Consider the following 21,245-nt stretch of genomic DNA (forward strand, 5'->3'; position numbering starts at 1 on the left):
GGGGGGGGGCTCGGCGGGGCCGTCTCAGCCCCCGGGGATCCCGCTAAGCCCGAATCACCTTCATCCCCGCAAAGGTGCTCAGCGGGCCCAGAATAGCCGCGGGGGGGGCGCGGGGTGGGGCGGGGGGGCGGCTATAAGAGGCGGCGCGGCCGGGGGGGGCCGCAGGGCGCCGCGGCCATGGGCAACAGCAAGAGCGGGGCGCTCTCCAAGGAGATCCTGGAGGACCTGAAGCTGAACACGCGCTACTCGGAGGAGGAGCTGTGCAAGTGGTACGAGAGCTTCCAGAAGCAGTGCCCCGACGGGCGCATCAGCCGCGGCGAGTTCGAGAAGATCTACGCCAACTTCTTCCCCAACTCGGACCCGCAGGTGTACGCGCGGCACGTCTTCCGCAGCTTCGACACCAACGACGACGGCACGCTCGACTTCCGGGAGTACATCATCGCCCTGCACCTCACCTCCTCCGGCAAGACCCACCTCAAGCTCGAGTGGGCCTTCTCCCTCTTCGACGTCGACCGCAACGGCGAGGTCAGCAAGGGCGAGGTGCTGGAGATCGTCTCGGTGAGCGGCGCGGATGCACGCACACGCGTGTGCTCGCGGCTCCGTGCACGCGCACGCGGCTCCGTGCGTGCACATAGACACGCGCACACGGCTCCGTGCATGCACATGCGGGTCCATGTATGCACATAGACACGCACACACAGCTCTGTGCACGCGCACACGGCTCCGTGCATGCACATAGACACGCGAAAACGGCTCTGTGCACGCGCACACGGCTCCGTGCATGCACATGCGGGTCCATGCATGCACATAGACACGCGAAAACGGCTCCGTGCACGCTCACATGGCTTTGTGCATGCACAGACATGTGAACACGGCCCCGTGCATGTGCACTAGACGCCGTGCATGCACATGGACACATGCAGGCAGCTACGTGTATGCGCACACGGCTCCGTGCGTGCACATAGATACATAAACACGGCTCTGTGCACGCTCACGTGGCTTTGTGCATGCACGTAGACACGCACACGGCTCCACGCATGTGCACACGGCTCCATGCGTGCACATAGACACGCGAACATGGCTCCGTGCAGACACATAAACACGTACACGGCTCCGTGCGTGCACGCACAGCTCCATGTATGCACACGAACACGCGCACACGGCTCCGTGCAGACACATAGACACACACACACGGCTCTGTGCACACGCACACGCAGCTCTGTGCACGCACCCGGGGATGCACGCATGTACACGCACGCTCGTACGGCACACGCAGCTCGATGCACATACGCAGCGACGCGTGTGCACACATGTGGCTCTGTGCGGATCCATGCACACATCTGTGCACACGCAACACACGCGTGTGGCTCCCTGCACACACACACACACACACACACACGTGTGGAGGCGTGCCCACACCCGTGCACGGGAGCCATGTTCCTCGCACGGGAGCCGCACACGCATGTGCAGGCGTGTAACCCCCCCCATACACACACACAGCAGGTGGCCAGAATTCCCCCCCCCCCCCCCCAATTGGCTTTAGCCTTGATGGGATTACAGCCCCCCCCCCCCCCCCCCGGGCAGCTCATTAGGGCAATTAAATCCCCCGGCTAATCCCCAGGGATGGAAAATTCCCGGGGGGAGGCCGAGGTGCCCCCCCCCCCCCCCCCGGGTAAATTTAGCCCCGGCTCAGGAGGCTCCGTGGGGTTAAGCCGCTCACGGGGGGGGGGATTTGTCACATCCTTGGCCCCCCCCACCTCCCCCCCCCCAGCCCCATAGGGGCTGACCCACAGCCCCCCCCCCCACGGCCTCCCGAGGCCTCAGGGGGCCCAGGCGTCCGGGCAGCTCCCGCCCCAGCCCCAAACTGCGTGTGTGTGTTGGGGGGGGCTGGGGGGGGCCCTATGGGGTCTCTGTGGGGCAGGGGGGCTCGGGGGGGCTCTATGGAGACCCTATGGGGGTTCCTGGGGGGCTGGGGGGGGGTTCCCTATGGGAATGGGGACCCTATGGAGTCCCCATGGGGCAGAGGGCTCTGGGGTCCATGGGGGGCCGAGGGGGGGCCCTGGGGGGCTCCATAGGGGTCTGGGGGGGCCCTGGGGGCTCCCTATGGGGCCTAGGGGGTCCCTATGGGGCTCCCCATGGGGCTGGGGGCTCCTGGGGGTCCCCCACAGCGCTGACCCCCCCCCCGTGCCCCCCCAGGCCATTTTCAAGATGATCCCGGCGGAGGAGCAGAAGCTGCTGCCGGAGGACGAGAACAGCCCCCAGAAACGGGCCGACAAGCTCTGGGCCTACTTCAAGAAGGGCGACAACGGTACTGGCCCCCCATGGCCCCCCCGGCCCCCCCAGCACCTCAATACCCCCCCTTAGCACTCCCAACCCCCCCTTAGCACCCCAATACCCCCCAGCTCCCAATACCCCCTCAACACCCTGATATCCCCCCCCAGCACCCCAATACCCCCCCCCGGGCTTGCAATAGCCCCCCCAGGACTCCTGATCCCCTGATACCCCCTTAGCACCCCCCAATGCCCCCCCAGCACCCCACTATCCCCCCCAGGGCTCCTGGGACCCCCCAGCACCCCAATACCCCCCCCAAGGGCTTGCAATAGCCCCCCAGGACTCCTGATTCCCCAATACCCCCCTTAGCCCCCCCCAGCACCCCAATATCCCCCCCAGGGCTTGCAGTAGCCCCCCCCCGAATTCTGATACCCCCCCAGCACTCCCTTAGCCCCCCCGACCCCCCCCAGCACCCCAATATCCCCCCCAGGGCTCCTTGGACCCCCCAGCACCCCAATCTCTCCCCCTCACTCCCAATATCCCCCTGGTATTTACCCTGGGCACCCCAATATCCCCCCCGGGATTCTGGCCCCCCGGGCCCCCCCCCAGCCCGGTGGGGGCCGCGGCCGGCAGCGCTGACCCCCGTTTTCTCTCCCCCCCCAGATAAGATCGCGGAGGGCGAGTTCATCGACGGCGTCATGAAGAACGACGCCATCATGCGCCTCATCCAGTACGAGCCCAAGAAATAGGGCCGGGGGGGGGGCACGGGGCCCCCCCAAAGCCGGGGGGGCCGGGGGGGTGCAGGGCCCCCCCAAAGCCGGGGGGGGCCGGGAGCTGTACGTGGCGCTGCTCCCGCCGGGGCAATAAAGAGCATCCCGCGACCGCCACCGCCTCCGACTGCTGCTGCCATTGTGGGGGGGGGACATGGGGGGGCCACGCGGGGGGGTTCGGGGGTGCTGACCCCTCCCAGACCCCCCCAAGTCATCAGAGGGCCCAGGAGTCCGGGCTGTTACGCAACACAGCACCATTCCCCCCCCCCAACTGGGATTAACCTAATCCCCAGCACCCAAATCCCCCCCCGCCACCAGTGAGGGGGGGCCAGGACGCCTGGGCCCGTGGGGGGGGGGGAATTGGGGTGCAGCCACCCGGGTCCGTTCTGGGGGGGCTGCGGAAGGGCTCCCCTGTGCCGGGGGGGGGGGCAGAGCTCCCCGGACGGGTCCCCCCTCCCCTGCCAACACTCCGGATCGTGGCCCCGGGGGCAGCTCGGACGCCTGGGCCCCCGGGAGCCCCCCCCCCCCGGACGCCGGGGCCCCCCCACAGAGAGACGAGGCGGCGTTTCGGGGGGGCCGTGGCCTTTATTGGGCTCAGGGCGCCTTGGCGGCGCGGACCCGCTTCTTCTTCACCACCACCGGCTTCTGGCTGCGCAGGATGGCGCTGGCGCGGCGCAGGGCGGCCTGCCGGCACCGCGGGGGGGGGACGCGCTGTCACGGGGGGGGGCACAGGGACGGGACCCCCCCCAGTGCGGACGGGACACCCCAATGGGGCTGGGCCTCATCCCGGGGACCCCCCAACGGGGATGGGAACCCCCCAATGGGGACGGGACCCCCCCCAATGGGTCTGAGCCCCGTCCTGGGACCCCCCCAGTGTGGATGGGACCCCCCCAATGCAGACAGGACCCCCCCACGGGGCCGAACCTCATCCCGGGGACCCCCCCATGCAGACAGGACCCCCCCATGCAGACAGGACCCCCCCGATGGGACTGAACCTCATCCCAGGAACCCCCCAATGCGGACGGGACCCCCCCAGTGCGGACAGGACCCCCCCACGGGACTGAGGCCCATCCTGGGATCCCCCCAGTATGGACAGGACCCCCCCCAATGGGACTGAGCCCCATCCCGGGGACCCCCCCATGCAGACGGGACCCCCCCCAATGGGACTAAACCTCATCCCAGGAACCCCCCAATGCGGACGGGACCCCCCCAGTGCGGACAGGACCCCCCCGCAGGGCTGAGCCCCATCCCGGGGACCCCCCCCATGCAGACGGGACCCCCCCACGGGACTGAGCCTCATCCCAGGAACCCCCCAATGCGGACGGGACCCCCCCAGTGCGGACAGGACCCCCCCACGGGGCTGAGCCCAATCCCGGGGACCCCCCAATGCAGACAGGACCCCCCCAATGGGACTGAGCCTCATCCTGGGAACCCCCCAATACAGACAGGACCCCCCCAATGCAGACAGAACCCCCCCCCACAGCACTGAGCCCCATGCGGGGCCCCCCATTCCACTCAGCGCGGGGGTCTGCAGGGCCCAGCCCCCCCCCCCGGCTCACCCCACCCCCCCGGGGCCCCCCCGGACGCACCATGCGCAGGTCCTTGCGGTACTTGTTCTTGCGGATGATGTGGCGGAGGCTGCTCAGCGTCGCCCGCGCGTTCCGGTTCACCGTCACGCGGGCGTAGCAGGAGGCCGGCTTGCGCTGCCCTGGGGGGGGGAAAACAGCGGTCAGGGGGGGCCGCGAGCCGCCGGGGGGGCCGCGGGGAGGGGGGGGGGTGCCCACCTGCCCGCTTCTTCAGCACCACCACGACGCCCTTGCCGTCGGCCGCCGGCTCCACGCCGACCGTCTTGCGGTGGATGAGGCCGTTGTAGCGGAAGGAGTTGCGCGCCTTCAGGTTGTTCGGCTCCTGGGGGGGCACGGGGGGGTGCTGGGGGGGGGCTTGGACGCCTGGGCCCCTCCCGCTCCGGACTGGGACGGCAAGGGGGGCCCCGGACGCCTGGGTCCCTCCCCCTGCAGCTGGGGGCACCCGCAGTGCTCCCCGGCCGGGCTGGGAGGTCGGGGGGGGGGGGCGGACACCCGGGTCCTTCCTGGCCCCCCCACTTCATCCGGGTCATTTTGGGGGGGGCCCAGACGCCTGGGTCCCCCCCGGAATGGGGAACGGGGTGGAAACACTTGGGCCCCCCAATTCCATCCGGGTCATTTGGGGGGGGGGGTGAGCAAACACCTGGGTCCCCCATTTCCATCTGGGTCATTTGGGGGGGGGGAGCGGACACCTGGGTCCCCTATTTCCATCTGGGTCATTTGGGGGGGGGGGCCAGACATCTAGATCCCCCCCAATTCCATCTGCGTCACTGAGGGGGGGCAGACATCTGAGTTCCCCCCAGTTCCATCTGGGTCATTTTGGGGGGGGGGGGCAGGCACCTGGGCCCCCCCCCCGAGTTCCATCCGGGTCATTTGGGGGGGGGGGCAAACACCTGGGGGTCCCCCAATTCCATCCGGGTCACCGGGGGGGGACCCGGACACCTAGATTTCCCCCCCCATTTCCATCCGGGTCATTTTTGGGGGGGTCCGGACACCTGGGCCCCCCCCCCCAGTCCCATCCGGGTCATTTTGGGGGGGGGGGCGCCGGGGCGGCCCCCCTCACTCACGGTGCTGTAGGTCTGGTTGTTCCTCTTGATGAGGAAGCTGGAGCAGTTGCGCACGATCATCCACTGCAGGTGGGACGACATGGCGCCTGCGGGGCACCGGGAGCCGCCTCAGCCGCCGCCCCGGGCCCGCAGCCGCCCCCCCGGGCCCGGATCCCCCGCCCCCGAGACCGGATCCCCGCCCGCAGCCGCCCCGAGGCCGGATCCCCCGCCCCGGGCCCGGATCCCGCCGCCCCGGGCCCGGCGGGGCCTCCCGGGCCGGAGCCACGCGCGCTACCTCCGCTCGCCGCTGCCGCCGGAACCGGAAGGAGCGCGCGGAGCCGCCGGAACCAGCCTCCACTCGGCAAGCCCCGCCCCCGGCCCGGCGAGCCCCGCCCACCCGCGCTCGGCGAGCCCCGTCAGCGCTCGGCGATCCCCGTCAGCGCTCGGCCCTCTCCGTCAGCGCTCGGCGATCCCCGTCAGCGCTCGGCCCTCTCCGTCAGCGCTCGGCCCTCTCCGTCAGCGCTCGGCTCTTCCCGGCGCCGCTCGGGCATCTCCGCCGCGCTCGGGCCCCTTCGGCTGCGCTCGGGGGCTCCCGGCGGGGTGGGCGGGGCTTCGGCGGCCGCCTGCCGGCTGCGCGGTTTTCGCGCCGCGCGCGCGAGGCGCCGGGGCCGTTGGCGGCCGTTAGGACCGTTGGGGCGCGCGGGCGGCCGTTGGCGGCCGTTAGGACCGTTGGGGCGCGCGTGGAGCCGTGGGGAGCGCGGGCTCCCGTTAGACGTGGCGGGATGAGCCGGACGGGCTGGAGCGCGGGTCTGTCACGGCCTTCCCGGCCCCTCGGCTCTGGCTTTAAGGGGGCTCCAGCCCCCGCAGTCTGAAAAGGGGCAGGGAAGGGGCCGTGGGGCAGGAGAAGGAGGATGTGGGGCAGAAGGGGAGGGCCATGGGGCAGGGAAGGGGCCGTGGGGCAGGAGAGGGGAGGCCTGTGAGGCAGGGAGGGGGCCGTGGGGCAGGAGGGGGAGGCCGTGGGGCGGGAGGAAGGGGTCACAGGGCAGGAAGGGGGGGCCATGGGGCAGGGAATGGCCATGGGGCAGGAGGGGAGGCCGTGGGGCAGGAGGAGGAGGTCGTGGGGCAGGAAAGGGGGGGCCGTGGGGCAGGAGGGGAGGCCGTGGGGCAGGAGGAGAAGGCCGTGGGGCAGGGAAGGGGCCGTGGGGCAGGAGGGGGGGCCGTGGGGCAGGGAAGGGGCTGTGGGGCAGGAGGGGGGGCCGTGGGGCAGGGAAGGGGCCGTGGGGCAGGAGGAGGAGGCCGTGGGGCAGGAGGGGGGGCCGTGGGGCAGGGAAGGGGCCGTGGGGCAGGAGGAGGGGGCCGTGGGGCAGGGAAGGGGCCGTGGGGCAGGAGGGGGGGGCCGTGGGGCAGGAGGAGAAGGCCGTGGGGCAGGAGGAGGGGCCGTGGGGCAGGAGGAGAAGGCTGTGGGGCAGAAAGGGGGGGCCGTGGGGCAGGAGGGGGGGCCGTGGGGCAGGAGGAGGGGCCGTGGGGCAGGAGGAGGAGGTCGTGGGGCAGGAAGGGGGGCTGTGGGGCAGGAGGGGAGGCCGTGGGGCAGGAGGAGAAGGCCGTGGGGCAGGAGGGGGGGCCGTGGGGCAGGAGGAGGAGGCCGTGGGGCAGGAGGGGGGGCCGTGGGGCAGGGAAGGGGCCGTGGGGCAGGGAAGGGGCTGTGGGGCAGGGAAGGGGCCGTGGGGCAGGGAAGGGGCTGTGGGGCAGGAGGGGAGGCCGTGGGGCAGGAGGAGAAGGCCGTGGGGCAGGAGGAGGGGCCGTGGGGCAGGAGGAGGGGCCGTGGGGCAGGGAAGGGGCCGTGGGGCAGGAGGGGGGGCCGTGGGGCGAGGAAGCAGCCAGCCGCTCGCCCGCCTCGGGCCGCTATCGACTTGGGGGGGGAGGCAGCAGCCATGGGGGTCGATAGGCGCCGGGGGGGGGACGCCGGGCGTGGGGGCCGGGCGTGGGGGCCGGGCGCGGGTGGGGGGGCCGCACAGTGCCATGGGGCCGTGGGGCGCGCTGGCGCTGCTGGCGCTGCTGGGGGCCGGGGGGGCCCCCTTCGAGCTGCAGGAGGCCCTGCGGGCGCTGCGGGGCGAGAACGCCCGGCTGCAGGGCGCCGTCGCCAACCTCAGCCGGGCGCTGGGGCAGCTGCGCGCCCGCCTGCGGGACCCCCGCGGTGAGCCGCCCCCCCCGGGCCCCCCCGGCCCCCCGCCGCCCCCCCGCGCCGACCCCCGCCCCTCTCCCCGCAGACCCCGCCGCCGCCCCGGAGCCGCCGCCGCCGCCCTGCCGCCTGGCCCCCCCCCCCGCCGCCGCCGCCGCCGCCCCCCCCGGCCCCCCGCTCCCGGGGGGGGCCCTGGTCCTGGGGGCCGCCGTCGCCATCGCTCGCCTGCTGCTGCCCTGACGCCGGGGTGGGGGTCGCTCCCCCCCCTCCCCCAGCGCCCCGCCGGACCCTGCCAGGACCCCCCCGAGCACCCAGGACCCCCCCCGGAGGGGGCACCCGCCGCCCAGACCCGCGCGGGACCCACCGCCACGCTGGTAGGTGCTGGGGGGGTGCGGGGGGTCTGGGGGGGGCCCTGGGGTCACCCCCCCCCGAGGGACCCTGCCGACGTGGGGAATGAGGGGGGGGCACTGATGGGGCTGGGGGTTGTTAGGGGGGCGATCAAGGGGGGGTCCCCCAAACCCTGCCTGGGCTCCCAGAGCCCCCCCCGGGCCGGAGCCGGTCCCAAGCCCCCCCAGAGCCCCCCCCAGAGCCCCCCCCGGGTCAGAGCAGGTCCCAAGCCCCCCCCAGAGCCCCCCCCGGGTCGGAGCCGGTCCCAAGCCCCCCCAGAGCCCCCCCCAGAGCCCCCCCTGGGTCAGAGCAGGTCCCAAGGCCCCCCCAGAGCCCCCCCCGGGTCAGAGCCGGTCCCAAGCCCCCCCCAGAGCCCCCCCCAGACCCCCCTCGGGTGGGAGCTGGTCCCGAGCACCCCCAGCCCCCCCCAGCCCTCCCCGTCCCCTGCCAATTAACAGCCACCGTTAATTACATGGGGAATCTGGGTCGCTCGATGGCTTTTTCCGACCCTCTGGGCAACCCGCCCCCCCCCCCCAGCTCCCACAATGCCCCGGGGAAGCCAGTCTTTGCCGGGGGGGGGGGTTGGGGGGGGCCCAGGCGTCGGGGCCCAGGCGTCCGGGCCCTGGCCCGGCTCCAGCGGGGCTCCAATTCCCCGGCGGCGCCTCCGGCCCGGAGCAGCTCCCGGAGGCGCCAGCTGGGCCCTAATCCCCCCCCCAGCCCCCCCCCCCAGGGACCCAGGCGTCCGGGGGGGACCCCAGCGTCCCCGCTCTGCCCCCCCCAACCTCAGCACGGGTTCAAGGGGGCCCAGGTGTCCAGGCCGAGCCCGTGCCTCCCCCCGGGGGACCCTGCCCCCCCGTCGCGGGTGGGTTTGAGGGGGGGGGTTCCTCCCCCCCCCCCCCCGGCGCGGGCAGGATTAAGCCCCGGTGGCGCTGGGGCCATATGGGCCGGGGAGGAGCCGCGCGAAGGGAAGGGAAGGGAAGGGAAGGAAGGGAAGGGAAGGGAAGGGAAGGGAAGGGAAGGGAAGGGAAGGGATGGCGCCGTGGGGCGGGGGGCCGGCGCCGTGGGGCGGGGGGCCAGTGCCGTGGGGCGGGGGGCCGGCGCCGTGGGGCGGGGGGCCGGCGCGGCGGGGGGGCCGGGGGCGGGCGGCGCTGGGGCTGGGGCTGGCGGGGCTGGCGCTGGGGCTGGCGGGGCTGGCGCTGGGCAGCAGCTACTGGTGCGAGGGGCGGCACCGGGTGGCCAAGGAGCCCTGCCCGGGGGGGGCCCCGGGGGGGGGCCCGGGCCCCGGCGGGGGGGGCAACGGCACCGCCGACCCCCGCGCCGTGCAGTACCTCTGGGAGGCCGGCGACGACAAGTTCTCCCTCCGCTACTTCCACGCCGGCTTCTGGCTCTCCTGCGAGGAGCACCCGGGCGGTACGGACCCCCCCGACCCCCCGGCCCCCCCCGGGCCCCCCCCCCGGGCCAGCCCCCCCCTCGCTGTCGCTCTCCCCCCCCCCCCAGGTGAGGTCTGCCGGAGCTTCATCCAGCTGCCCCCCGAGTCGGAGAAAGGTGAGACCCCCCCCAGCCCCGGGGACCCCCAGCACCTCGTGGGACCCCCCAGCACCCCAGAGACCCCCCCCGGGACCCCCTGGCACCCCAGGCACCCCCCCGGGACCCCCAATACCCCATGGGACCCCCCAGCACCCCAGGCACCCCCCTGGGACCCCCAATACCCATGGGACCCCCCAGCACCCCAGAGACCCCCCCGTGGGACCCCCAGCACCCCGTGGGACCCCCTGGCACCCCAGGCACCCCCCTGGGACCCCCAATACCTCATGGGACCCCCCCAGCACCCCAGGGATCCCCTATGGGACCCCTAATACCCCATGGGACCCCCCCAGCACCCAGGACCCCCCCCAGGGCCCCCCAGCATCCTGTGGGAGCTCCTCTGGGACCCCCAGTGCCTCACGGGACCCCCTGGGACCCCGGGGACCCCCCATGGGACCCCCAGAGCCCCGTGGGAGCCTCTGGAACCTTGGGGACCCCCCCAGCACCCCCAAAATGCCCCCCAGCCCCCCCCAATGCCCCCCGGGACCCCCTGGCACCCTGGGGAGCCCCTGTGGGTTCCCCCATGGCGGCCCCACTGCCCCCAACGCCCCATAGGGCCCCCAGCACCCCCCCAGGGACCCCCTGGCACCCCAGGGATCCCCCATGGGACCCCCAATGCCACCCCCAGGGCCCCCTGGCACCCCAAGGACCCCCAATGGGACCCCCAATGCCACCCCCAGGACCCCCGGCACCCCAAGGACCCCCCATAGGGCCCCCAGTACCCCCCCAGGGACCCCCAGCACCCCAAGGACCCCCCATGGGACCCCCAACACCCCCTGGGACCCCCAGGGACCCCCCGTGACGGCCCCACAGGACCCCCAACGCCCCATGGGACCCCTCAGCACCCTGAGGACCCCCCATAGGACCCCCAACACCCCCCCGGGACCTCTCGGCACCCCAAGGATCCCCATGGGACCCCCAACACCCCCCCGGGACCTCCTGGCACCCCGAGGACCCCCATGGGACCCCCAACACTCCCCTGGGCCCCCCCAGGGCCCCTCCCGGGGCCGCCAACCCTCCAGCGGGAGCCCTGGGCAGAGCGAGGCCACGCTGGGCACCGTCCTGGCCCTCTCTGCGGGGGGGGGGGGGGGGTACGGGACACCACGGCGGCCGTGGCCGTGGCCTCGCGGTGACGGTGACGGTGGCGGTGGCGGCGGCGGTGACAGGCGTGCTGTGGCTGGCGGTGGCGGCCGAGGTGGCGCACGTGGCCCTGCTGAGCGGCGGCGTGGGGCTGCTGGCGCTGGAGCTGGCGGCCGCCCCCTCCTTCCTGGGCGCCCTCAAGATGGACGCCTTCGCCGCCCTCCTCACTGTGCTCGCAGGTGCCCCCCGCGCCCCCCCCCGCGCCCCCCCCGGGGGGTGTGTGTGTGTCCCCCCCCCGCGTCACCGCAGCCCCCCCGCGTCCCCGCAGGCCTCCTGGGCATGGTGGCCCACACGATGTACGTGGCGGTGTTCCAGCTGGCCGTGAGCCTGGGCCCCAAGGACTGGCGGCCCCACAGCTGGTCCTACGGCTGGTCCTTCGGGTGAGCGCGCTGCGGGGGGGGGGGGGGGGGGGGCGCGGGGGGGCTGCCCGGACGCCTGGGCCCCGCGCTGACCCCCCCCCCCTCCTCCCCGCGCCCCCAGGGCGGCCTGGCTCTCCTTCGCGCTGTGCATGGCGGCGGCGGTGCTCGCCCTCAACGCCTACACCCAGACGCTGCTGCAGCTCCAGCGCCGCCGCCCCCCCCGCGGCCCCCCCGCGGCCCCCCCCGCGGCCCCCCCCCGCCAGCCGGGCGGCGACGCGGAGCCCTGCTAGCCCCCCCCCCCCCCCCGCTTCCCCTCGGCTTACAGTAATTAAAAGTTGATGAGGAGCCGGCCGGCTGCCCAGGGGATTAGGGGGGGCCGGGGGGGCCGCGGCCCCCGCGCAGCTTTATTGCCGACGGGTCGGGATCGCCGGCCCCGGAGCGCCCGGATCGGGCGGGAATCGCCCTGGAGCGCCCGGATCGGGCGGGAATCGCCCCACGTCAGGTCCAGATCAGGCAGGAATCACCCTGGAGCGCCCGGATCGGGCGGGAATCGCCCCACGTCAGGTCCAGATCAGGCAGGAATCACCCTGGAGCACCCGGATCGGGTGGGAATCACCCCACATTAGGTCCAGATCAGGCAGGAATCACCCCGGAGCGCCCGGATCGGGTGGGAATCACCCCACATTAGGTCCAGATCACGCAGGAATCACCCTGGAGCACCCGGATCGGGTGGGAATCACCCCACATTAGGTCCAGATCAGGCAGGAATCGCCCCAGAGCACCCAGATCAGGCAGGAATCGCCCCACGTCAGGTCCAGATCAGGCAGGAATCACCCTGGAGCACCCAGATCGGGTGGGAATCACCCTGGAGCACCAGGATCAGGTGGGAATCGCCCCATGTCAGGTCCAGATCAGGCAGGAATCGCCCTGGAGTGCCCGGATCGGGTGGGAATCGCCCTGGAGCACCAGGATCAGGCGGGAATCACCCCATGTCAGGTCCAGATCAGGCAGGAATCGCCCTGTGTCAGGCCCAGAGTGCCAGGATCAGGCAGGAATCGTCTTGGAGCACCGGGATCAGGTAGGAATCGCCCCACATCAGGTCCAGATCAGGTGGGAATCACCCTGTGTCCAGTCCGGAGCGCTGGGATCAGGTGGGAATCGCCCCAGAGTGCCGGGATCAGGCAGGAATCGCCCCAGCTCAGGTCCAGATCAGGCAGGAATCGCCCCACATCAGGTCCAGATCAGGCGGGAATCACCCTGCGCCGGGTCCGGAGCGCCAGGATCAGGCGGGAATCGCCCGGATCGCGTCCGGGCCGCCCGGGGGAAGCCGGCTCGTCCTGGTTTGGGTCCGGCTGGGTCCGAATCGCCCGGGGGGTCCGGAGCAGCAGCACCGGGCGGGAGCGCGGCCCCCCGCCCCCCCCCCGGACGCCTGGGCCCTCCGGCCGCCCCCCTAGAGCAGGGCGCAGCGGTCGGACGCCGGGGCCCGCCGCGGCTTGGGGCCCAGCGGCCGGGGGTGGGGGGCAGCCAGCTGGGGCGACCGGGCCCCCCCGGGGGGCGCGTGGGGGGGCGGGGCACAGGATGGGGACAGAGACCTGGCATGGGACGAGGACAGGGATGGGGACAGAGACCTGGCATGGGACGAGGACAGGGATGGGGACAGGGACACGGCCCGGGACTGGGGTGGGGACAGGGGCACGGCGTAGGACAGGGATGTGGCACGGGCCAGGAACGGGGTGCGGGACAGGGACGGGGATGGGGACATGGCGTAGGATGGGGATGGGGACAGGGATGGGGACACGGATGCAGTACGGGATGGGGACAGGGACATGGCATAGGATGGGGATGGGGACAGGGATGGGGACACGGATGCAGTCTGGGTTGGGGACAGGGACGTGGCATAAGACGGGGTTGGGGATGTGGCGGACAGGGACGGGGACATGGGATGGGATGGGGACACAGATGCAGTATGGGATGGGGACAGGGACATGGCATAAGACGGGGTTGGGGATGTGGCGGACAGGGACGGGGATGGGGACATGGGATGGGATGGGGACAGGGAGACGGCACAGGACAGGGATGGGAATGGGGACTTGGATGGGGACATGGATGCAGTCTGGGATGGGGACAGGGATGCGGTGCGGAATGGGGACACGGATGGGGACACAGATGGGGACAGGGATGTGCGGGATGGGGACGCAGATAGGGACAGGGATGTGCGGGATGGGGACGTGGATAGGGACAGGGATGGGGACGCGGATAGGGACGGGGATGCGGCACAGGACGCAGCTGGGGACGAGGACGCGGTGCAGAACACGACCGGGGACGGGGAGAGCGACGGGGAGGCGGCCCGGGACGGCGGCGGGGCCAGAGCAGGTGCCGCGGGCCCCGGGGCGATGCCGGTGTCGTCGTCCCCGTGCTGGCGGCGGGGCGCGGCGGGGACGGCGACGGGGGCGAGGGGGGCGAGGGGGGCGTCGGCGGGGAGGACGCGGGTCTGGACGCCGCAGCCGCGCAGGCGCACGGCCCCGGGCAGCTGGCGCAGGCGCTGCTTGGCGGAGGCGGCGGGGCCCAGGGGCAGCGGGCGCTGGAAGGCGGCGCTGTAGGCGAGACGCAGCTCGAAGAGCGACAGCCCCCCCGGGCGCCCCGCCAGCAGCACCCCCAGCTCCCGCCCCAGCGCCCCCAGCTCCCCCTCCGCCCCCGCCCGCCCGGACGCCGGGGCCCGCGCCTCTGCGCTGCCGCCGTGCCACCCGGACGCCTGGGCCCTCGCTGTCACCGCGCCGCTGGCACCCGGCCCGGACGCCTGGGCCCTTGTCTCAGCCCACGGTGCCGTTGAGGCGGTGTTGGGGCTGGTCCCGGACGCCTGGGCCCTCGCCTCTGCGCTGCCGGGCTGCGACCCGGACGCCTGGGCCCTCGGCTTGGCCCACGGTGCCGTTGAGGCGGTGCTGGGGCTGGTCCCGGACGCCTGGGCCCTCGGCGCTGCCACAGTGCTGGGGCTGGTCCCGGACGCCTGGGCCCTCGGTTCGGCCCATGGTGCTGTTGAGGTGCTCTTGGGGTTGGTCCCGGACGCCTGGGCCCTCGGTTCGGTCCATGGTGCTGTTGAGGTGCTGCCAGGGCTGGTCCCGGACGCCTGGGCCCTCGGTTCGGCCCATGGTGCTGTTGAGGTGCTGCCAGGGCTGGTCCCGGACGCCTGGGCCCTCGTCTGGGCCCATGGCGCTGTTGAGGTGCTCTTGGGGTTGGTCCCGGACGCCTGGGCCCTCGGCTCGGCCCACGGTACCATTAAGGAGGTGCTGGACTGCGGCCCGGACGCCTGGGCCCTCGTCTGGGCCCAGGGGGCCACGGGGGTGGTGTTGAGGCTGGTCCCGGACGCCTGGGCCCACGGTACCGTTGAGGTGCTGCTGAGGTCGGTCCCGGACGCCTGGGCCCTCGGCTCGGCCCACGGCACCATTAAGGCGGTACCGGACTGCGTCCCGGACGCCTGGGCCCTCGTCTGGGCCCAGGGGGCTGCAGAGGCGGCGCCGGGGCGGGTCCCGGACTCCTGGGCCCTCAGGGCTCCCGCTGGGCCGAAGCAGCCGTGGTGCGGGAAAGGCCCGGACGCCTGGGCCCCCTTCTCGGAGCACGCGGCCGTTGGTGTCGGCGGCCCGGACGCCAGGGGCCCGTTGGGCAAAGGGCCGCAGCGCTTGGGGGCTGCCTGCTCCCCGGACGCCTGGGCCCGCTCCCCGGACGCCTGGGCCCCCTCCGCCGGCCGACCGGAGCCACAGCCTCCCAGTGCCGTCCCGGACGCCTGGTCCCCCTCCACCGGCCGAATGGAGCCGCAGCCTCCTGGTGCCTTCCCGGACGCCTGGGCCCGCTCCACCAGCCGACCGGAGCCGCATCCTCCCGGTGCCTTCCCGGACGCCTGGGCCCCTCGGGTAGGTTCTGCGGCGAGAAGCGAGGGGTCAGGCGGTGCGCGGCGGCGGCGGGGGCTGGGGAGGGGGTTCGGGGGGGCTCCCGGGCGCCGCTCACCGGGGCCGAGGCGGAGGACGGGGTCGCGGCCGGGGCCGGGCCGGTGCCAGCGCAGGGCGGGCAGGTGGCGGCGCAGGAAGGCGGCGGCGTCGCCGTGGCCGCGGCGGCGGGCGAAGGCCTCCAGGTCGAGGCGGTGCCTCCGCTCCAGCAGCGCCCGCAGCTTGCGCAGCCGCAGCCCCGCCCGGAAGCCGTCGGCGCTCAGCAGCGCCCGCAGCGCGCTCAGCACCGCCGCCAGCTCTGCGGGGGGGCGAGGGGGGTGAGGGGGGGCGCGGGGACCGCCCTGGCGCGGCCCCCCCTCCCCGGGCACGTCCCCTCGTGCACCCGCCTTGCATGGGGACCGCCCTCGCACGTCCTCCCCGTGCGCGTCCCCTCGCACATGTGCCTTGCACGGGCATTGCACTTGCACGTCCTCCCCGTGCGCGTCCCCTCGTGCGTTGCACACCGACCGGCCTTGCACGTGTCCCCCCCCTGCACGGCCTGCTGTGCACCCGCCTTGCACGGGGACTGCCCTTGCACGGCCCTCGTGCACGTCCCCTCACGCCTCGCACGGGGACCAGCCCTGCACATGTCTCCCCCCCCGTGCACGGCCCCTCGCACACGCACCTCGCACGGGGACTGTCTTGCACGGCCCCCCGTGCAAAGCCCCTCGCACACGCGCCTGGCCTGGGGCCCCCCGTCACGCGCCTCCCCCTCCCTCCGCAGCCTCTCCGGGCGCCTCGGCCGGGCTGAGCCAGGGGAACCCGCGCGGGTGAGTGAGGGCGTCTCGGCGCCCGGGCTGAAGCTGGGGGGGGCCCGGGGGGGTCTGCGGGGGTCCCGGGGGGGCTAACGGGGGTCCGGGGTCGCGGGCGGTACCTGCGTCGTCATCGTCGTCGCTGTCGTCGCCGTCGTCGCGCTCGGGGGAGCCGGGGCGGCCGCTGGGCACCAGCAGGTCCAGCGTGTCCAGCCCGTCGCCCTCCACCCACACGAGGGGCCCCGCGGGGGCCGCGTCTGCCGCTGGGGGGGGGCACACGTGTGTGCGTGCACCCCCCCCCTTGGAACCCCCCCCGCCCCGTCCCAGGGTGCAGCACAGGGAGAGCCCGGACGCCTGGGTCCCCTGGGCACCGATGGGCAGAGCAGGGGGAGCCCGGACGCCGGGGCCCCCCGGGGTGCAGGATCCCACCCGTCCCGGACGCCTGGGCCCCCCGGGGTGCAGGATCCCACCTGTCCCGGACACTGGGGCCCCCTGGGGTGCAGGATCCCGCCCGTCCCGAACGCCGGGGCCCCCCGGGGTGCAGGATCCCACCCGTCCCAGACACCTGGGCCCTGCCCGTCCTGGACGCCGGGGCCCCCTGGGGTGCAGGGTGCCACCCATCCCGGACGCCGGGGCCCTTACCCTGGGGTGCAGGATCCCACCCGTCCCGGACACTGGGGCCCCCCGGGGTGCAGGATCCCCCCCGTCCCAGACACCGGGGCCCGTCCCGGACACCTGGGCCCCCCGGGGTGCAGGATCCCGCCCGTCCCAGACACCGGGGCCCGTCCCGGACACCTGGGCCCCCCGGGGTGCAGGATCCCCCCCCGTCCCAGACACCGGGGCCTGTCCCGGACGCCGGGGCCCCCCGGGGTGCAGGATCCCACCCGTCCCAGACACCGGGGCCCGTCCCGGACGCCGGGGCCCCCCGGGGTGCAGGATCCCCCCCGTCCCAGACACCGGGGCCCGTCCCGGACACCTGGGCCCCCCGGGGTGCAGGATCCCCCCCGTTCCAGACACCGGGGCCCGTCCCGGACGCCGGGGCCCCCCGGGGTGCAGGATCCCACCCGTCCCGGACACCTGGGCCCTGCCCATCCCAGCCCCCCGGGGTGCAGGATCCCGCCCGTCCCGGACACCGGGGCCCGTCCCGGACGCCGGGGCCCTTACCGCGGGGCCCGGGGGGGGGCGGGCGGACGAGGGGCCCGTGGGGGGGCGGCCCGGCGGGCTCCACGCGGGCGCCCAGGTGGGCGAGGAGGGCGCGCAGCGAGGGGAAGCCGCCGGCGCGGGGGCGCAGGGGCCGCCCGTGCTGCCGCAGGAAGGCGCCGGCCACGTGGCCCAGGGCGATGCCCCCGGGGTGGGCGCGCAGCACCGCCAGCACCCCCCGCCGCAGCTCGGCCCGCTCCGCCATGCCTGCGCGGGGGGGCGGCGTCAGCCGGGGGGGGCCCGGACGCCTGGGCCCGTCCCCGTACGAGGGGGCGCCCGGACGCCTGGGCCCGTCCCCGTGTGTGTGTGCGGGGGGCGCCCGGACGCCTGGGCCCGTCCCCATGTGTGTGTGCGGGGGGCGCCCGGACGCCTGGGCCCGTCCCCGTGTGTGTGTGTGGGGGGCGCCCGGACGCCTGGGCCCGTCCCCGTACGAGGGGGCGCCCGGACACCTGGGCCCATCCCCGTGTGTGTGTGGGGGGGGCGCCCGGACGCCTGGGCCCGTCCCTGTACGAGGGGTCGCCCGGACGCCTGGGCCCAGTCCCATGAGCACGGGGGGTGCCCGGACGCCTGGGCCCATCCCTGTGCGTGTGCGGGGGGCGCCCGGACACCTGGGCCCATCCCTGCACACATGGGGCACCCAGACACCTGGGCCCGTCCCTGTATGTGGGGGGCACCCGGACGCCTGGGCCCATCCCCGTGTGTGTGCAGGGCGCCCGGACGCCTGGGCCCATCCCTGTATGTGGGGGGCGCCCGGACGCCTGGGCCCATCCCTGTATGTGGGGGGCGCCCGGACGCCTGGGCCCAGTCCCATGAGCACACAGGGCACCCGGACGCCTGGGCTCCCTGGACAGACCCGGACCCACTGCCCCGGGGGGAGCGCAGTGACCCCGGCTCGACCCCCCCCCCCCGCCCCCCAACCTCGGTGCCTGCCCCCCCCAATCTCGGGGCCCCCCCGCGCCTCGGTCCCCGGCCCGGTGCCCCCCCGGTGCCGCCCCCCCCCGGCCCGGTGCCCCCCCAGCTCGGCCCCCCGGCCCGGCGCCCCCCCGGTTCCCCCCCCCGGCCTCTCCCCCCCCGGCCCGGTGCCCCCCAGTTCGGTGCCCCCCCCCGGCGCCGCCCCCCCGGCCCGGCGCCCCCCACCTGCGGCTCCCGCGCTTCTTCCCCACTTTCTGTTTCGTTTCCCGCGGAAACTCCCGCCCCCCACGTGGCCCGGGGGCGGGGCCAGGGGAAGCCCCGCCCCCGCCCCGCCCCGCCCCGCCCCCGGCGCGTGCACTCACGAGCGCTCTGCCCGGACGCCTGGGCCCCCTGTTGGGGGGGGGGGGGAAGGGGAAGGGGGGTCCCGGACGCCTGGGCCCCCTCCTGGGGGTGCGGGGGGGGATCCCGGACGCCTGGGCCCCTGGACGCGCCCGCAGCGCCCAGGTCAACCCGCCGCCCCATAGAGCCCCATAGCGCCCCACACCGCCCCCCCCCCGCCAGGGCCGGGCCGGGGGGGCCCAGGCGTCCGGGAGCAGCGGCCCCCGGACGCCTGGGTCCCTCGCGCGCCCTTGGGGAAGGGCGGCCGGGGGGGGGGAAGGGGGCGGGGCTGCGCCCGGACGCCTGGGCTCCTCGGCGGCGCGGGGGCTGCTGGGAGCAGCCATGGCCGGGCTGGGCAGTGAGCGGCGCCGGGGCCGGGGGGGCCGCGGGGGGGTAGTTGGGTGCCTGGGGGGGCACTGGGGGGGCCGGGGGGGCTGCGGGGGGCATTGGGGCGCTGGGGGGGGCATTGGGGCTGCTGGGGGGGGGGTGCCGGGGGGGGTATTGGGGCTGCTGGGGGGGTATTTGGGTGCCGGGGGGGCCCTGGGGCAGCCGGGGGGGGTATTTGGGTCTCCGGGGGGGTTGGGGGGCGCCGGGGGGGGCTCTGAGCTGCTGCCCCCCCCCCCCCAGAGATCGGTGCCGCCCTGAAGACGCTGTGGGCGAAGGAGCCCGTCATCACCGTCAGCATCGCCATCGCCACCGTGGGTGAGCCGGGGGGGGGACACGGGGGGGGGGGACGCGGGGGCCCCCCCGCAGCCCCCCTGAGCCCCCCGCCCCCCCCCCCCCAGCCGTGCTGTCGCCGCTGCTGAGCCCCTACGCCAAGTACTCGGGCATGATCAACCGGGCCACCCCCTACACCTACCCAGGTACGGCCCCCCGGGGACCCCCAGACCCCCCCCGGCCCCCCCGGGGACCCCCAGGCCCCCCGGGACTCTTCCAACGCCCCCCCTGTCACCTCCCTAGGATCTCCCCGGGGCTCCAATTTCTCCCGCCCCCCCCCAGGGCCCCCCAGTTCCTCCTGTTCCCCCCCCAGGACCCCATCAGGGCCCCCCAATTTCCCCTCTGCCCCCCCAGGGACCCCAACCCCCCCCAGGAGCCCTGGGACCCCCCCAACCCCCCCGGGACCCCTTACTGCTGCCCCCCAGGACTGCCAGTTCCCACCATTTCCCCTCCCAGGACCCCCAATACCACCCAACCCCCCCCCCAGGGCCCCCCCAATTCCCCCCTGGGACCCCCAGTTCCCCCCATTTCCCCTCCCAGGACCCCCATTGCCCCCCCCAGGGCTCCCCAATCCCCCTCGGGACCCCCAGTTCCCCCCATTTCCCCTCCCAGGCCCCCCAATACCCCCGATTCCCCCCCTGGGAGCCCCGGTCCCCCCCATGGTCTGCCCGTGGGGGCAGAGACGCCCCTGGGCCCGGCGGGGGGGGGTCCCTGGACCCCCCCAACACGATGCCCCCCCCCAGTGCCGCTGCGGGACGACGGGAACCTGCCGGAGGTGCCGGCTCACCCCTGCGACAAGGAGGGGCCCAGCCTGGAGTGGCTCAAGAAGCTCTGAGCGGCCCCCCGACCCGGGGGGGGGCCACGGGGGTGCCCCCCCGCACCCCCCCGCGTCGTACACCGCGGCCGTGTCGCGCTGGGGGGCCCAGGCGTCCGGCCCCCCCGGTAAACACATTGCACGGTCCTGGGAAACGTCTGTTTATTGAACCCGGAGCGGTGATGGGGGGGTCTGGGACAGGGGGGGGGCCCCACGGTGTTGGGGGGGTCCCTGTATCCCCCCCAGGTCCGTCCCAGGCTCCTGGGGGGGGGGTCCCAGGGTGTGGGGGGGCCCCATGGTGCCTGGAGGGTCCCTGTGCCCCCCCCAGCCCAGCCCAGGTTCCCCGGGGGGGTCCCAGGGTGCTGGGGGGGGATCGGTGCCCCCAGGTTTGTCACAGGCTCCGTGGGGGGGGCCCCGCATCCCCCCCCAGGTCCGTCGCAGGTGTGGGGGGGTCCCCGTGGGCCCCCCCTGGGTCCGGCTCAGTCGAAGTCGCCGCAGCCGCCGGGGCTGGAGAACTTGGGGAAGCGGAGCAGCTTCTCGGGGGGGCTGGGGGGGGGCCAGGCGGGGGGCAGCCCGGGCGGGGGGCACAGCTCCTCCTCCCCCTTGAGCTGCGGGAAAGGCGTCAGCAGGCCCCCCCCCCCGAGCACCTAGGGCCCCCCCCAGAGTGCCTGTAACCCCCCCGAGCACCTAGGGCCCCCCCCAGAGTGCCTGTAACCCCCCCCCGAGCACCTAGGGGCCCCCCCAGAGTGCCTGTACCCCCCCCCAGAACTCCTGCCTCCCCCCCAAGTGTCTGCCCCCCCCTCCGAGCCCATAGGGGCCCCCCAAGTGCCTGGACCCCCCCCCGAGCCCCCCCCCCAAGCTCCTGGTGCCCCCCCGAGCACCCAGGCCCCCCCTTGAGTGCCTGGACCCCCTCAAAGTGCCTGTGCCCCCCCCCGAGCAGCTGGGCCCCCCCAGGCGCCTCATCCTCCCCCCCCGCCCAGGTACCTGCGGGGGGAAGTCGTCGGGGGGCAGGAGGGCGGGTGCCCCCCGCCGCCCCCCCCCACCGCCGCCCCCCCGGGGCTCCTTGTCCTCGCGGCCCTGGCGCCGGCGCCGCTTGGTGCTGGGGGGCTCCGGGGGGGGGCTGGGGGGCTCGGGGGGGCCCGGGGGGCCCCGGCCCGGCTCCTTCTCGGGGGGCTC

At 75.1% G+C, this 21,245-nt stretch overlaps 5 protein-coding genes and 1 long non-coding RNA gene across 9 annotated transcripts; 3 read left to right on the forward strand and 3 right to left on the reverse strand.

Annotated features, from left to right (window-relative positions):
- Positions 1-142: 142 nt before the first annotated feature.
- RCVRN (recoverin) lies at positions 143-3,041 on the forward strand. Of its 2 annotated transcripts, none has more exons than XM_064503580.1 (3): positions 143-525; positions 2,197-2,308; positions 2,935-3,041. In XM_064503580.1, exons 1-3 carry the CDS (start codon positions 178-180, stop codon positions 3,018-3,020), a joined length of 546 nt encoding a protein of 181 aa, XP_064359650.1. In that variant the 5' UTR covers positions 143-177; the 3' UTR covers positions 3,021-3,041. The 2 variants fall into 2 exon arrangements, with proteins under 2 accessions (XP_064359650.1, XP_064359649.1); XM_064503579.1 differs by having other exon boundaries at positions 143-558; positions 2,935-3,037.
- Positions 3,042-3,606: 565 nt separating this feature from the next.
- On the reverse strand, positions 3,607-6,120 carry RPL28 (ribosomal protein L28). 2 transcript variants are annotated; one of them, XM_064503637.1, is made up of 5 exons: positions 5,966-6,120; positions 5,692-5,777; positions 4,826-4,949; positions 4,631-4,749; positions 3,607-3,725 (listed from the first exon to the last, which is right to left on the reverse strand). In XM_064503637.1, the coding sequence occupies exons 2-5, from the start codon at positions 5,770-5,772 to the stop codon at positions 3,636-3,638; spliced, it is 414 nt and encodes a 137-aa protein (XP_064359707.1). In that variant the 5' UTR covers positions 5,773-5,777; positions 5,966-6,120; the 3' UTR covers positions 3,607-3,635. The 2 variants fall into 2 exon arrangements, with proteins under 2 accessions (XP_064359707.1, XP_064359705.1); XM_064503635.1 differs by having other exon boundaries at positions 4,826-4,970.
- Positions 6,121-9,175: 3,055 nt separating this feature from the next.
- On the forward strand, positions 9,176-11,664 carry LOC135325493 (germ cell-specific gene 1-like protein). Its single transcript, XM_064503612.1, has 6 exons — positions 9,176-9,179; positions 9,350-9,646; positions 9,734-9,781; positions 10,987-11,139; positions 11,229-11,340; positions 11,441-11,664. Exons 1-6 carry the CDS (start codon positions 9,176-9,178, stop codon positions 11,607-11,609), a joined length of 783 nt encoding a protein of 260 aa, XP_064359682.1. The 3' UTR covers positions 11,610-11,664.
- A 10-nt stretch (positions 11,665-11,674) lies between these two features.
- LOC135325502 (mucin-19-like) lies at positions 11,675-18,699 on the reverse strand. Of its 2 annotated transcripts, none has more exons than XM_064503633.1 (5): positions 18,523-18,699; positions 17,213-17,455; positions 16,171-16,311; positions 15,319-15,555; positions 11,675-15,231 (listed from the first exon to the last, which is right to left on the reverse strand). In XM_064503633.1, exons 1-5 carry the CDS (start codon positions 18,680-18,682, stop codon positions 12,770-12,772), a joined length of 3,243 nt encoding a protein of 1,080 aa, XP_064359703.1. In that variant the 5' UTR covers positions 18,683-18,699; the 3' UTR covers positions 11,675-12,769. The 2 variants fall into 2 exon arrangements, with proteins under 2 accessions (XP_064359703.1, XP_064359704.1); XM_064503634.1 differs by lacking the exon at positions 18,523-18,699 and adding an exon at positions 18,386-18,470.
- A 37-nt stretch (positions 18,700-18,736) lies between these two features.
- NDUFA3 (NADH:ubiquinone oxidoreductase subunit A3) lies at positions 18,737-20,216 on the forward strand. Its single transcript, XM_064503638.1, has 4 exons — positions 18,737-18,896; positions 19,166-19,240; positions 19,324-19,401; positions 19,999-20,216. The coding sequence occupies exons 1-4, from the start codon at positions 18,881-18,883 to the stop codon at positions 20,088-20,090; spliced, it is 261 nt and encodes an 86-aa protein (XP_064359708.1). The 5' UTR covers positions 18,737-18,880; the 3' UTR covers positions 20,091-20,216.
- Positions 20,215-21,239, reverse strand: LOC135325505 (uncharacterized). The gene is made up of 2 exons (XR_010386438.1): positions 21,054-21,239; positions 20,215-20,677 (listed from the first exon to the last, which is right to left on the reverse strand). It is a non-coding gene; the product is annotated as an uncharacterized LOC135325505 (long non-coding RNA).
- Between the last annotated feature and the right edge of the window lie 6 nt (positions 21,240-21,245).

The sequence above is a fragment of the Dromaius novaehollandiae genome, chromosome 39 (genome assembly GCF_036370855.1).
Source record: "Dromaius novaehollandiae isolate bDroNov1 chromosome 39, bDroNov1.hap1, whole genome shotgun sequence".
NCBI classification, from domain to species: Eukaryota; Metazoa; Chordata; class Aves; order Casuariiformes; family Dromaiidae; genus Dromaius; species Dromaius novaehollandiae.

Excerpts from the sequence above, each read along its gene's own strand:
- RCVRN (XM_064503579.1), top strand. The coding sequence starts at position 178 with ATGGGCAACAGCAAGAGCGGGGCGCTCTCCAAGGAGATCCTGGAGGAC. Across the intron at positions 559-2,196 it reads AGGTGCTGGAGATCGTCTCG|GCCATTTTCAAGATGATCCC; the intron begins GTGAGCGGCGCG and ends GTGCCCCCCCAG. Across the intron at positions 2,309-2,934 it reads CTTCAAGAAGGGCGACAACG|ATAAGATCGCGGAGGGCGAG; the intron begins GTACTGGCCCCC and ends CTCCCCCCCCAG.
- RPL28 (XM_064503635.1), bottom strand. The coding sequence starts at position 5,772 with ATGTCGTCCCACCTGCAGTGGATGATCGTGCGCAACTGCTCCAGCTTC. Across the intron at positions 4,971-5,691 it reads ACAACCAGACCTACAGCACC|CACCCCCCCGTGCCCCCCCA; the intron begins GTGAGTGAGGGG and ends GCCCCCCCCCAG. Across the intron at positions 4,750-4,825 it reads GGTGCTGAAGAAGCGGGCAG|GGCAGCGCAAGCCGGCCTCC; the intron begins GTGGGCACCCCC and ends TCCCCCCCCCAG.
- LOC135325493 (XM_064503612.1), top strand. Across the intron at positions 11,140-11,228 it reads CCTCCTCACTGTGCTCGCAG|GCCTCCTGGGCATGGTGGCC; the intron begins GTGCCCCCCGCG and ends GCGTCCCCGCAG. Across the intron at positions 11,341-11,440 it reads TCCTACGGCTGGTCCTTCGG|GGCGGCCTGGCTCTCCTTCG; the intron begins GTGAGCGCGCTG and ends CCGCGCCCCCAG.
- LOC135325502 (XM_064503633.1), bottom strand. The coding sequence starts at position 18,682 with ATGGGGCGGCGGGTTGACCTGGGCGCTGCGGGCGCGTCCAGGGGCCCA. Across the intron at positions 17,456-18,522 it reads GGCGTCCGGGCAGAGCGCTC|GCATGGCGGAGCGGGCCGAG; the intron begins GTGAGTGCACGC and ends CCCCCCGCGCAG. Across the intron at positions 16,312-17,212 it reads GCCCCCCCCCGGGCCCCGCG|CGGCAGACGCGGCCCCCGCG; the intron begins GTAAGGGCCCCG and ends GCCCCCCCCCAG.
- NDUFA3 (XM_064503638.1), top strand. Across the intron at positions 19,241-19,323 it reads CATCGCCATCGCCACCGTGG|CCGTGCTGTCGCCGCTGCTG; the intron begins GTGAGCCGGGGG and ends CCCCCCCCCCAG. Across the intron at positions 19,402-19,998 it reads CACCCCCTACACCTACCCAG|TGCCGCTGCGGGACGACGGG; the intron begins GTACGGCCCCCC and ends GCCCCCCCCCAG.